The 14,288-nt window shown below is 36.1% G+C and overlaps 1 protein-coding gene across 4 annotated transcripts in view; it reads left to right on the forward strand.

The window, feature by feature from the left end:
* The window catches only part of LOC116718451 (CUB and sushi domain-containing protein 1), a 431,730-nt gene that overhangs the window by 210,943 nt on the left and 206,499 nt on the right, over positions 1 to 14,288 (forward strand). For all 4 annotated transcript variants that reach the window (XM_032560407.1, XM_032560409.1, XM_032560410.1 and 1 more), the window contains exons 4-5: positions 6,865 to 7,059; positions 10,193 to 10,400. In XM_032560407.1, the coding sequence (XP_032416298.1) occupies positions 6,865 to 7,059; positions 10,193 to 10,400 (403 nt within the window). The remainder of the gene's footprint in view (positions 1 to 6,864; positions 7,060 to 10,192; positions 10,401 to 14,288) is intronic.

The following is a 14,288-nucleotide window of genomic DNA, read 5'->3' on the forward strand; positions in this document are numbered from 1 at the left end:
GGTGGTGGATGGCCACCACATCCCAACACGACTGTGACGTCAGGAAGGAGGTGGTGGAGTCATTTTTTGGGCTGACATCATAGGGAGAGAATCATTGGTCGGCCTCGTCAGAGTCCCTGAAGGTGTGAAAATGACCTCAGCAAAGTATATGGACTTTCTGACTGATCACTTTCTTTCATATTTCAAAAAGAAGAGCCGTACCTTCAGCAGCAAAATCATCTTTATGCATGACAATGCACCATCTCATGCTGCAAGGAATACCACTGTGTCATTGGCTGCTATGGGCATGAAAGGGGAGAAACTCATGGTGTGGTCACCATCATCCTCTGACCTCAACCCTATTGAGAACCTTTGGCATTTCCTCAAGCAGAAGATCTGAGGGTGGAATACAGCTTTGTTCAGTAAAATTAGATTTATACTGTAATAGTTCATGACTTGAAAATTATACTGATCATTTGCATTGACCATTTAAGAAAATCTGAGAAAATATCACTTGCATAATAATTTGGAACACTGTGTATTTTTCCTCAGGGTTTGGGGAATATTATCACATTATAAATATTAAAAAATACATATTTATATCAGAGTACATTTGATATTGCTTTTTAATTTTTCCTCACAAAGCAGGAAAGCAATGTGCCTCTCCCTGTGATTAAAAATTTTATTTTTTGCCTATTAGTATTTCACATTATCTTTAGTTTTACCAGGCTCGTTATTTAATTTTGTGCTCATAAGTCTGTTGAGCTGTGCACAAAATGTGAAAAACTTTAAAGTCTTTTCTTGGTATCCTGCCTAGTGTCACGTTGTCTGTTCACATATTAAAAGAAGCAGCAATCAGCAGGTGACGAGAGGCCTCTGATCACCAACACCAATGTTTTGTAGTCATAACTAGCCAAAAGCCCCACTGCAATTTGCTCACATAGAGTTGTTAAGTACAACATGTCAGTGAAGCTGTTAATACGTTTACATTATGGGAGGACCTGCTGTGTAGAGAAGTCCATCTAGCTCAGGGGCGTTGACATCTTTCCAACCGCAGCGCTCACCATTAAGACTCGCAGATTATGGGAGAATGCTGATTGCTCTTTTAATAAAACATACAAACTGTGGGATCTGAGTGAAGGTGTTAATGGATTATGGATTGGACCCACTGAGGAATCTTTTTACATTTTAACTGCAAAGATAATGCTTCCTTTTCCTCATTGAGGCTATTTCACTACATAAACTTAGAATGAAAAAAATTTGCTATGAGTCACTTTATCAAGACATTGCCAATATATTTAGAAATGTACTTAATAGGGTTGTAACAACTCCTAGAGTGATTCAAGTACCTTGATTATTAAAATTCCTTGAAGCAAATTATCTGCCTCGAAAATAAATTTACCACCATCCCGGTGGCAACAAATGAGTGGTGGAGCACATTGTGGTGGTATAGCTGGTAGATGTGTTTCTGTGTGAGAGAGGAGCCACGTCCAGTCGTTCACATGGACTCAAAAGCTGTAAACGGCTGTGAAAAGTGAGAGTTCACCTATTAAATTGACTAAAGATGAATACATAAACTTAAAACTGGAGTATAGACATGTTTTCTTACAAAAGTCTTTGTTAGCCTGCCTCTTTATTATTACATTGAGTAAAATTTCAGATTATTGTAAAATTTTTGTCCAGGTTAACTTAAAAGGTTAGTTGTTATTGTTGCGTTTTAATTTTCTAAACTACAGAAAAGTAATTGTTAGGGAAGCTCAAATATGAGAAATTGGGCCGATATTGATATCCAATAGTAATACTGCTGTTATGGCAGTATTTTAGTCGATTACTTGATTAATCATCAGAATAATCGATAAAATACTTGATTACTAAAATAATCGTTTACAACCGCTTTGGTGCTTATTATACAGAATACTGTTTTAGCCTTACAGTGCAATCATTGGTGGGGAAACATACTTAATGAAATATATTTATAGCTCTACAAACTGATATTTAATTTTTTCAGATGAATTTCAAATTCTTCCCATATTCCTATTTGGCAATATGCACACCGTCTGACATTTGTTCTGGTTCCGCTTGATTTTAACTTTGCAGCCCTCTGGAAATTTGATAAGAAATGCGTGAGTTTTGCCAAGTTCATCACTCAGTACATCTGTTCCAACTGTGGCTGGTGGCATGTTGCATGCTAGGGGTACAAATACTCTACATTTCACTACAGTTGTTTTTTCTGGGAGAGAATTTTAGCTTTTATACTCATAACTTAAATATGATTCATATTTGCACATTTTACAGACCATATCAAACAGCAGTTGATGTTTTTTACATCTATTTTTATTTGGAGTAAATGTATTTATATTGGACAAATGTTTCCTAAAACTAACTTCTGCACTTGAAGAATTAAATCACTATGGAAGCCACTATGTTAGAAACATTGATGTTACATTGAGACTTTTTCAGGGATTTGTTTGTTAATAAAAGTGTTAAATCTGTTGTGCCAACCTGTTAATAGCCATCAGTGTTTAAACTGTAAAGTCTTGTATAAGACCAACGCTACAGGGACCCACCTGTTGTTGTCGTGGAGTTGCATGCAGCATAATGGAGCTGCTCTACACACTGGTTGCAGTTAAAATGTGTTCAATATGGGTACTGTGGCCCATCCTCATGCAGCCAATGGACTCAGGATATTCATCAAATTGCTGTAGATCAAGCAGAAATTGGCCGATCAATGTGGAACGAGCGCTCCTTCCAGAGCCCCATAATGCTCTCTGAAACGTCATCAGCACAATTTTCTCTCTCTCTTGTTCTTTGTCTGACTCTGTCTATTTCTGTTGTTGATTTTACCATGAGACAGATGCACTACCATACTTAATAGTGCTGTAGTGTTACGCATAAAACGTTGTCAGAATCTATTTATGCCAATGTTGCCATTTTGCACCAATGCCCAATCCAGAGTGACTCCTGATGCGAGTTCAGTTCATGCTGGATGAAAGGCACATTACAGAGCAGAAAGCAACCAAGGCTCATGTACAAAAGATTACCATGATAATCAAACATTTGTCTAACTTAATATCACCCACTTACTTAAATAATATAAACACAGCTTATATTTTACTTTGATTAAAACCATTATTTTGTATTGCATAATTAGAGGTGATATTTTTAAGTCTTTTTCTCTTTCAGCTCTCATTTATTTTGGCAGCACCTCGACTTTTTGTTACTATTCATCTGCTTAGGCATCTTCAGCAGGCCCGTGACAGATCTGCAGGCAGATGGTCTTGTGGTAGCTGGCAGCAAGACCCTGTATAAGTGCTTCACATGATACACATCTGAGCTGTCTGCACAGTGACCGTTGACTCTAGCAAGCAGGCCTGGCCTGTCTTCTATGCTTAGATTTCAACTTACCAATGTAATCTTTGGAATATGTGAATTGTAAGTATGCAAAATAAAAGGGTGTAAAACTATTTAAAGAATCAACTTTAAAACTCTGACACTGTATGTGTGGAGGCAGCAATGACAAATTGAAATGATGCTGAAGTACACTGAAATGTAAAGAATATTGATAAACGGAAAATAATTTAATAATTTAACAAACTACTTTCACTCCTTTCTTCCTTCTTTTAATATTTTCTCCATTACCTTCCATTTTCCTCACCTTTTTAATAAAATGTGTCGATCCCTTTGTTATTTTTACTCATTTATTCAAGTTTTTTTTCCCGTTCTTGTCAAACTTACATCCCTTCTAAAATATTATCCTAGCTTAGAGTTGCAGAAGCACACATATCCGCCCTAAAGCTGTAAACAGCTGGCACTGCAACAGAGGAGCTGTAGAGATGTACCATAACTCCATGGCTAGCCCTAATCTAACCAAGATCTAAATCATCAATTAAGTGTTTAATGAATGTTATGGGACCTGTAATTAAAAAAAAAAAGTCTAATGGTAGCACATGTATACACACAAATATAGGAATGTCCACAAAACCACAGAGATAAACATGTTGGTGGTCAAATTCTCCATTGAGAATTGCTGGTGCAAATGGATAAAATGCCTCCTCATTGCCTCACAAACCACACAGCTGCGGATCCAATTCCCAAGTCAAATTGTTGGCTGGGAAGTCAAAGGATGGTCATGTTCTTGTGGCTGCCATAGTACAATGTGTCGCTCAGCTTCCTTGCCAAACCATGTGAATGAACAGAATGTACACTGGAGGAGTGAGAGTGAAGTCATTTTTTTAAAGATCAAACTGCCATTCAATTCAGCTAAATCAGTATTTGTTTAACAAATTATTGGATACACAATTGCTACTTGACAACAAGTCAATCTATTCAGTTTGATAGACAACAGACTTTACTGAAAATGAACAGAGTGTGTACATTTCCAATATTGTTATAATTTTAAACATTGTTTCTACAAGTTTGGATGTTTTATTTCCACAAAATGTGTTTAATGAGAAGACTAGAGGAAAAATTATCTTGAGTACTCTTCATGATCACACAACCCACACAATATGTCCTCAAAAACATCTGACCAGTTTTTTTTTTGTGCTGTTTGGTTCGGATATATTATTTCTCTTTCTTTTTTGTAATAAACCCTAATGATCTCAAATCCCAGACACAACAGAAACAGTAATTTAGTATGACACAATCAACATAATTAATTCAATGCATTTGTTTTCTTGCATTTTGTTTATCATCAGTTCTTTAAAATTACGAGATTTAAACAGTGGAATAAGAAATTATCCAGAATGTTAGATAAACAGTTTCATGACAAAATGAAAAATTTGACCTTTTTTATGTAAAATGTTTTTCACGTAATTTGAAATGTACTACAATTCAATGATTGCTTGTTGTACATCAGCATTGAATAAGAGTGAAATTGACTCACTTACTTACTAGTTGCTGTTTCTTTTAGAGGAAAGTTGACCTCTGTTGTACTGTGTCCTTTTTTATGCAGAAGTAGCCTTCTTTCATGAGGAAAGATTTGCTGAAGGGGCAACTTCAGCAAATTTCTTCGGGCCATTCTGAAGAAACAAAAAGTAAACAAATAATAATAATAAAAAAACCCAGCATATTATGAATTTATAGTGCATTCTGCTGAAAAACAGTATCTACCAGTAAAGCTGTCTGCGTTCTTAGTGAATATATATGAATACAAAATCCTTTTTTCAGTTCTTGTCGTTATAATCCCAAAGTGGTCACTCCAAACAGTCTGTCCCAGAGCTTGGAATTTGTACAGCAGCCCTGCAGGTTATCTACCGGAGACAACAGGGCTTTACTTTGTGGATCTGATTTAAAAGGCATCTGTACCTCTGCACATGATTTGCAGGGTAGTAGCAATACATTTGAACACTATATCCAGCAGAAATCCCCCCTGATTCGTTTTGCTGTCTTCCTCCGTTCAAATGAGGGAAATCCTCTGTGCACAAGGCAGGTATTTTTTTTTCCTTTTAACACGCCAGCCTGGCAGAAGCAGAACTCTGCTGTCCAATATGTGACTAACGATGTGTCTTTGACTGCTGATTCTTTTCATTTTCAGTTCTTTTCATTGCTTCCTTCCGTCCTACTGCCATGTGCTTCAGGTTTAGTGTAAATTCTTGGTTGGCTTGTCTGCCTCACCTTATTAAAACAAAGCAGGCAAGGCTACATGTTTGCTCAAAAGACAGCAAGGCCAGTTGACTGTAAGTAACTTGCTTCTGATGAATGACTACATAAAATCCAAATAATGAGTCCATTAGAGTAAATTATAAATGTTCAGAGTCTATTGCAATTAGTTCACCTAAGATTTAGTCTGACAAAAAAATAATTTCCCTTCTTCATCCCATCCTGTTTTCTTTTCCACCTTCAATCTCTTTTCAGCCTGTCTGCCACTTCTTACTGTAAGTCTGTCACTTCATCCATATTTTGGTTTAAAACCTCTTGCTGTCTTCTTTACATCCTCCTCCCACCCCTTCCCTTCCCTTCCTCTTTCTCTCTGTCCTAGTTCTCAGGGTCTCCAGGATGAAGCTTTGTCTAATTACCATGCTGGCGTTTAATTGGAACAGCACACACAAACACGCAGATTGACTTGCTGAATACCCCTTATGTGCAGGCACACTCTGCTCTCTATCCCATACAGATAGACACACACATCAGAGCCATTAAATACACGCATTACACACCAAGCAAGTTAACATGCTCCAGTTATACAAATACACACAGCGTACGCTGAGGTTAGAGCCTGTGGAGTTCGTCCAGGTTGTATTGCAGCCACTGTGTATCTGGCCCTTCTGTGGAGCTAAGACGCGTTGGCTACAGTCACAGTTGATTTTGGCCTAGTTAGACCATGAGCTGCCTGTAGCAGCTCCCACTGTAGAGCTAGTTGTGTCATCTAAGAATGGGCAACAACAGATGCACATCGGAGGCAAAACGCCAGCCAGACATCTAAATATCATGCAGTGACTTTGGAATATTTATAGGATCCTAGAAAACCATGCTCACTTATCTTTGGTATTTTACAGTGCTGACTCTTTGTTTTGGTTTTTGATCTGTTTCAGCTGTTTTAACTTTGGAAAAGGAGGTTTATCCTGTTTATTACAAATTTAAGGTTCAAAAGAAATCTGTATCAAAAAGATAGAAGTTTTGATTCTTTTACATTTTGTTTCTTTTTATATATATATAAAATGTGAATAGCTCAATGGTGATGAAATATGATAAAGAAGGCAGTTAACTGTCTAGCACCTTACATTGGGTAAATGTATTTCTGTTTGAGTGTTTGAGCTTATTTTTCTTAAGATTACATACATAAGACGTAGGTGTATGAGAAATTATTTATTAGAAAGAAATACTATTTGTTTAACATTAAGGTATTCAAAAAACTTTTCTTTTTTCCTCCCCTCTGCATTTTAGTACTGCCCAGCCACACGTGTGGCACTCCTGGCCTTATTCCGAATGGAATTATTCATGGATCGAGATACAACATGGGAGACAAGATCCGATACAGCTGCGAGTCGGGTTTTGTGCTGGAAGGTCACAGTACCCTCACATGCATTGTGTCACCTGGCAGTGGAGCACAGTGGGACTTCCCATCGCCGTTTTGTCGAGGTATGTTTATTCTACCCTTCCATTTAAAATATCATCAGTGTTGCTGATTTCGAACTGAGAGAAAATTGATTGCTGTTAATCTGGTAAACGTTGTTTCAGTGAGGCCGAATCAATTCTGCTCTAGCTGCATCTTTAGTTTTAAAAGTAAAATAAAACTTTGGGGGAAGTATAATAATAAGATATATAGTGAAGGTCATGAGAACTGAAGGACCTTAATATGAGGTCATGAGCTGAAATATGAGAAGCCCCAGTGTATTGATGTTCTTTAAAACTCATAAAGGTCTGACTCCAATTACTCTACAAACTGCAGCATGAACTGGATGGAGCCCAAAATCCCCAAGCAAAGACCCCTATTAATAACCTGGCACTCCACAGACGAGAACACATATGTGGATATTTGTAATGTCAGACAGAGCCAGTGTTATTGTTAAGTAGTTTGGTTCAAGATTGGTCAATTCTTCAGTAGAAATGTGAGCTTTAGCCAAAGAATAACCAATAAAATGAGCAAAATAATATATTTTTTAAGATATGCAAGCATGTTACAGTATTCTCTAAAAGTTTTAAGCCACCCACCACTCTGTCTTTCTATTTTGTTTCCAAGGAGCAAGACCTTCAAGTATTTTTAAAGTAGCTTAGATTAATAGTACTTCAAGGTTTCTGAAATGTTCCACTTAAATTTTAGCTGTTTTTTTTTTTTTTTTACTTATTCACTGTCCAGCTATTGCCAGTAAATTGTGCAGAGTGCTCAAAAATGAGTAAGTGAACATTTGGAGGACAAAAGAAGGAAAAAGATCTATAGCAGATGAGCAATATCTGAAAATACATCTTTAGGAAAATAAAATAAAATCCAACAGATGCCTGTCACCCTTTAGCTGATCAACTACTGTATGCCCAATTTTTTTTTTTCCTTTTGGTAATCACTTAGTTTGTGCAAATGGTGGGTAGTAGAGCTATACTGTATATTACAAATGTGTTGTTACTGCAATATCACTGTGCTTAATATGCATATCACAAAGAACTACGTAGACTGATAAAATATGTTTATTGTACATAATTATATAAATACAATAGAGTACTATGCCTGGAGTATATTTTGTGACACTAGTTGTTCAATTAAGCATTCAGTGTCTTAGATTGTAAGAAGGTAGTAAGGTGGTAGTCAATAAAAAACTACTGCTAAGTTGTTCTATTGCCAAACAGAAGAAATCATCCAGAAAAAATAATAAAAAAAGAAAAAAAAACTTGTTGCTGAGTTGGAAATAAAAGTATTTTAATTGCATCAGTTGCATAATTTACTCATTATTTCAGTTCTGTGCTTGAAAGGAACCCAAAGCTGAAACACATTAACACTTATTTATTGTTTATCACATTTATATCATATAGTTATCGATTGATTCACTAACATTATTGCATATCAGATGTTTACCTAATAATGAATGCAGGTAGTAAATCTCCCACATCACAGGTCACCACAGCACAATACAGCCATCACTATGTTTCAGCCCAGAAAGTATGTTTTTCTATCAAATAGATCTTGTATTAAAAATATTTACAAGGACTCTAACCCTTAGCTGACACACTGAGAAATGCCATCCTGCCAGGGCAAAATGCCCGCAGTGCTCTGGTAGTGCACTGTGGGAGCTGTAGTCCTGGAGCAGCACTTAAGCTCTGTGACCTCCTGTGGTGAGCTAATATGTTTTTGTGTCAGTGAAATGGACAACTAAAAGAACTTATAGGCTTCAAAGTTATTATCTGTGTCTATTAGCATAGACAAATAGGGCTTTCTTTCTGGGGTTTCTCCAGGCTTTTATTGGTTCAGTAAAATCCAACAGACAAACATTGTTTTATAAACATAGGGTTTGTTAGTACAGAGTTCCTCAATACTCAAGCTATAATCTTACACTTTTTTAATTTTTATATCTACGTGTAGTGATGGTTAATCTTGGGAAGGTCATAAGGACACACGGCATACATTTTCGTAGCTATGCTGATGACAAAGGGCTTTATATTGCTTTATCTCCTGAAGACCTACAGCATATAGATGAGCTTTTATTTACATTACATATTAAGTAATCCACAGCAGATGATATACACAGATATATTAATATATTAATGTTTTAATATGAAGCAAGGACATTTGGAGATAGAAACTTGCAGTGAAGTTCTAGACTTAGAACAAAGATGCAATAAAAATCCAATAACATCTTTTATTTCATGACAGACTATTTCTATCTTGGTCCAAAGCAATGTTTTATGACTTGCTTAATTTTCAGCCAGCCATTTTCTGATGGAATGCAAATAAAACATTTTACTGCACACTCTATTTATTCAAAGACACCCGTTTCATTTTACATCAGAAAGCAAAATTTAGGTAGAACGAAAACATTTTTACATCTTAATCTGCCAGATATATTAATAATTTGGGCCTTTATTATTCATAAGAAACATATCAATCATTGTAATCTTGTAAAAAGAAATGAAAGAAGCAAACGATTTTTAACTTGATAGACATTTACATAAACTGAATTTCTTTTGAAACATCTGTGTTATCTTTGTTATTTTTGGAGACTGGAGAGAATGTCAAGAAATCGTGTCTTTCTGACTCTTTTTTTTCTCCTCAAAACAAAGAGCCTACACACAATTTAAAGAACATCTAAACAAAAAATTTGAGATCCACAGCTTATTAATTCACATACTCGTGATTTTACCAAACAAAACATTTTTCTAAAAATAGCTGTGCACCCAACTATAAATATTTGCCTGAAGAACAGCCAAAGTCCAAAGAAAAATTGAGTAATCTCCAGAAAGCCTGAATAAATACATATCAAGGTCACGTCAGCAGCTTACAGGCATTATCAGATCCTTAAAAAAATAGAAAGAAGTGAGTGATAAATCAAGTTTTTGGTACAGCACAACAAATGGGTAAAATACTTCAAAATGTGCAAACTACTTACAAAGATTCAGCAATTGTTTGAAAATATTTTGATATGAATAACCATGTTAAACCAATGATACAAATTCAACAAAAACAAACATTTTACGTTACAATATAAGATGTAAGAAAAAAATTCTGTATTATCTAGTTCCCTTTTTTATGCTCATTTTTCTATTTATGTCTGTCATCTTTAACCAGCGGAGGGAGCATGTGGCGGTACGTTACGAGGCACCGCAGGTTCAATCACCAGCCCCGGATATCCAGAGGAGTACGACAACAACCTGGACTGCACATGGTCAATCCTTGCTGAACCCGGGGACACTATCGCTCTTGTTTTCAACGACTTCCTATTAGAAGACAAATACGACTTTCTGGAAATCAGCGGGACAGAAGCACCAAGCATATGGTAAGACTCTTGTAGTAGACAAATGTCAGTGCTATGGGAAAAGGAAAAAAAAAAAAAAAGAGTTGTTAAGGACACGGGAGTCTTAGTGGGAATCAACAGGACTTGTCCAGCACATGCTGAGAGCTTTGTACACATGGAGAGAAAATTGATGTGCACAAGCACCATTGACATTTAGAAGGTTAATTACTGTATATATTAATACATGCTTTGCTATTAATCAAAAAATGTCAGTGGATAGTACTAACAGAAAAATGGGTTTGGTGGAGGTTTAAAAAAAAACAAAAAAAAAAACTTGTTCAATTTGTTACCAGTGAAAAGAATAGTTGCCTTTTCAGTTCAATTTTCTTAATAACAAACACGAGCGTTAGTTATTAAAATACAACTAATAGTGTTGTTGGGTTAGACAGCAGTAACGGCTCATTGATTAGCTGCACAGGAGTTTTGTTGATTTTCCTAATTTACTCAAATTTCTACAGAGCAGGTGATGATTTGTCATGTTTTTCACCGCCATTTTCTGTGATCGAGTTTGAAAATTGGCACTTCAGAGCACATTCTGCTTCTTAAATTTAGAGCACTGCTGGAATTCACATTGGTTTGCTCAGAATATCACACATATGCATCGCAGGCTCAGAACAAGCTGTGGAAGCAAAGAGACATGCTCATGTTTAAGCATAGAGGGGTTTTCACTATTTCAACTCACCGAGAAAATCCTGTGAGCAAAAAGCAGAAAAGGATGTTTGGCCTCAATAATAACAGATCTGCTGGACCAAATCTGCTTTAAGACTGACAGTAGATAAAAGATTTTCTATGCAGTTTTGGGATCATCTTTTGCTCAATTTATCACAGTGATTTCTTAAAGTGATAAAATGTCTTTTGATTAATTATCTAATACCAAAAATCTACATTATGTTTGGATAACATTGGACTAGAAAACATAATTATCTTACTTTAAAGATAAGTCATCCATCATGCATTGTGTTCAATTGAAGTTATATAATAATAAAGCTTGAGTTATCTAAAATACTATTAAAATACTGTAAAGCAACAGAAAGTGTAAATTGTCTTCAATACAGTAATTAGGATGAAATGCTGCCCTGTATGTTTTTTTTTCAGAGCTTATTATTTTGAGTGAATGCAACACATCTGCAGCAACAAATTTTCTACATTTTCTATCTAAAAGCTCTTTATGAATGCAACTCTAAAATGGATTTCAAAGATTACAATTTTCTACTCCTGTGACTTTGACCAATGTTTTCCACATATAAAAGTAGCCTATGATTGTGTCTTCTTAAACGAATTTGTCAAGAGACAAATCATTCTCTTGGTCGAAAAGAATAGTAAATGGAAACAAAAGCAAAGGAGAATAATTGTGCATTAAACGCTGTCACTAACAGAGCAGTACACATCGTCCACATTATTCTCTCGATACTATTGTTTATGTGTGTGCGTGTTTGATGTGTGTCACGCCTTAAGTGGCCCTCTGACAGGGTGAGCTGTTGATCGTTTCACCAGACTTTGACAGATTACACACACTCAACTACTCAAACACAAAGCCTGGTCCTGACAGTGTAATATTGAAGAACCCCTGTCAGCCACACACTGCAATACAGGGAGAAGATTCAACCGTTAGTAGTGAGATTACTCTCAACATAGAGCTACCTTTGTGGTCATCTTAAATTATCAATCTATTGTTCCTAATTGACAGTGCAACACAATGTTGTGTAAAATTTTGTATCAAAAACAAAATTATTTAAATTTTAAGCAGATGAAATATAAAACTCAAACTACTAGTGATATCTTCCAGAGGCTTTTAGCACATATTGATACAATGTGTGGTACACTTTTCTACGGAGGAGGAATTAGAAGTTGATAGACATTTCACTGAGAGATGTGGTCAGGCCATTTTAAAAATGACTGACACCTGACATGACCACGCCGACAGGTCTTTCCTGTTTATTTGGGGCTTCTTCTGATTGGTTGTCCCAAAAGCAATTTCCTGTTTCATGTTCCTGTCTGGAATCTGGCAGGGTTGATGTGATGCCGTAGCTGTCACATACACATACTCACAAATAGGTGACCGGACAAACACTTATGCATAACATAAAACCAAAGAAGCCCTGGCAGACTGGGTTTGGGACTCTTACATTATATCTCTGAAGGCTTAAAGTTGTGGCTTAAGGCCCACATTTATTCTTATATTCTGATATTTGTTACACACAAACTGATAACCTGGAAGAGATTGTAATGAGTTCAATAACTTCTGTCCTATTCTAATTATGTATTTAGTTATGTGGCTCTGTTCTTCGTCGCAGTTCATGTTTATTCTCACTAAACAAAGATATCTTTGTGTCAAAATCTGTTTTAGAGTTCTTCTACCTTGACTTTCACATTTAGCACAAATTTAGCTCAAGTTTGGCCCTGATGTCTCTTGACATTTTCTTTCTGGCCCAAAATGGCTCAGGATTTACTGCAATTTGTGATTAGTGAATACTTTCAATCATGTAGAGTTTGGAGTGGTAACTTCACAGATTGTATATATTCATATCCATATTTAACAAATGTTCTAAAGGACTCAAGTCATTTCTGTTCAAGGTTCCTTGAAGGCATTCTTGGACGATGTTTCCAGTACCTGGCAGTCAACATTATTTCACTAAAAAGGCCATATGCAATGACCAAATATACTTAACATTTTTTTTAGGAACATAATAAAATACAGAGGCCTGACAGATCATTACCTTAAGCATGGTTGTGCTTCACCAGCATGTGTTTTGGAGGTCAATGACACACAAGGACCAAGTCATCCACATGATGGAAAGCTGACCCTGGCTCACCAAATCTGCCTTTTTCTTGTACATCTGTTCTGACACTTTTGATTGGGTCTGGCAGTCATATTTTGCCAATTTGGGCAGCAGTACCTCTTATAGGATAAGACAACAGAGGCCAGCTTTCACTTCCCACGTACATCAGTGTGCTTTTCCATGACAAGGTCAAGATCAAGCTCCAGCTGGATCTTGACCCTGTCATGGACAGCCAGTGACAAGTGAATCTGTCATCACTTGTTTTCTTTCATTCAACCGCTCTTGGTTGGTCGTGACTACTGCATACAAACAACATTCCTCAAGAGCTCCATTTGTTGAGATGCCTAAATTCAACTGCCTACCTCCATCACAAATTGGCTCTTGAATTAAACATGAAGTGGCAAAAACAAAGCCAAATTTAAAGTACAATTTGTTTTTCCTAAAAGCAAAAATTGAAATACAAACAGAAAAGATTTTAGCATACAGCATGCCAGTGGTTACATACTAATAATTTTTTTTTTTTACTTTTAAAATAGCATGATAATATTTTCATTATTGCAGTATTGCATGGAATGTTTTATTGCATAGTGTCAGCTGTTTCCTGGTTGCTTCCTTGTCAACTTATCCAAATTGTATCATTAGAAGCACTGGACAGTGATCATATAAGCTGATATGAACATACGGTTTAATAAAAATTAAACTAAAGTCTGTTTTAGGTTTCGAGCCTTAGGAACCGACATCCTTTATCTCAGTACAATAACTTCTACCCATCACCTTAGTTTCCATTCTTTTTTGTTAACCTTTCCAATATTTTGCCATGCCCTAAGCTCTTGCAGCACTCCCCCTGGCTATACCTCGTCTTTGCTCTTCTCTTTCTTGTCTCCTTGTGCTCTTCCCTTTTATGATTTCACGGCAGAGTATTACTGTTACTGTCAATTTCTTGTACTGAAAGAATCCTTTGTTTGCTCAAATACTCACTTGAATGACTGGCTTAGTTTCATATTGTATCCCTCTTTTCTGTTCCATAATGATACCTGCATTAATTGGATTTAAAAAAAAAACATGTTTCTTAGTTCTGACATTTCGTTAA

Source organism: Xiphophorus hellerii, chromosome 4 (genome assembly GCF_003331165.1).
Source record: "Xiphophorus hellerii strain 12219 chromosome 4, Xiphophorus_hellerii-4.1, whole genome shotgun sequence".
NCBI lineage: Eukaryota > Metazoa > Chordata > Actinopteri > Cyprinodontiformes > Poeciliidae > Xiphophorus > Xiphophorus hellerii.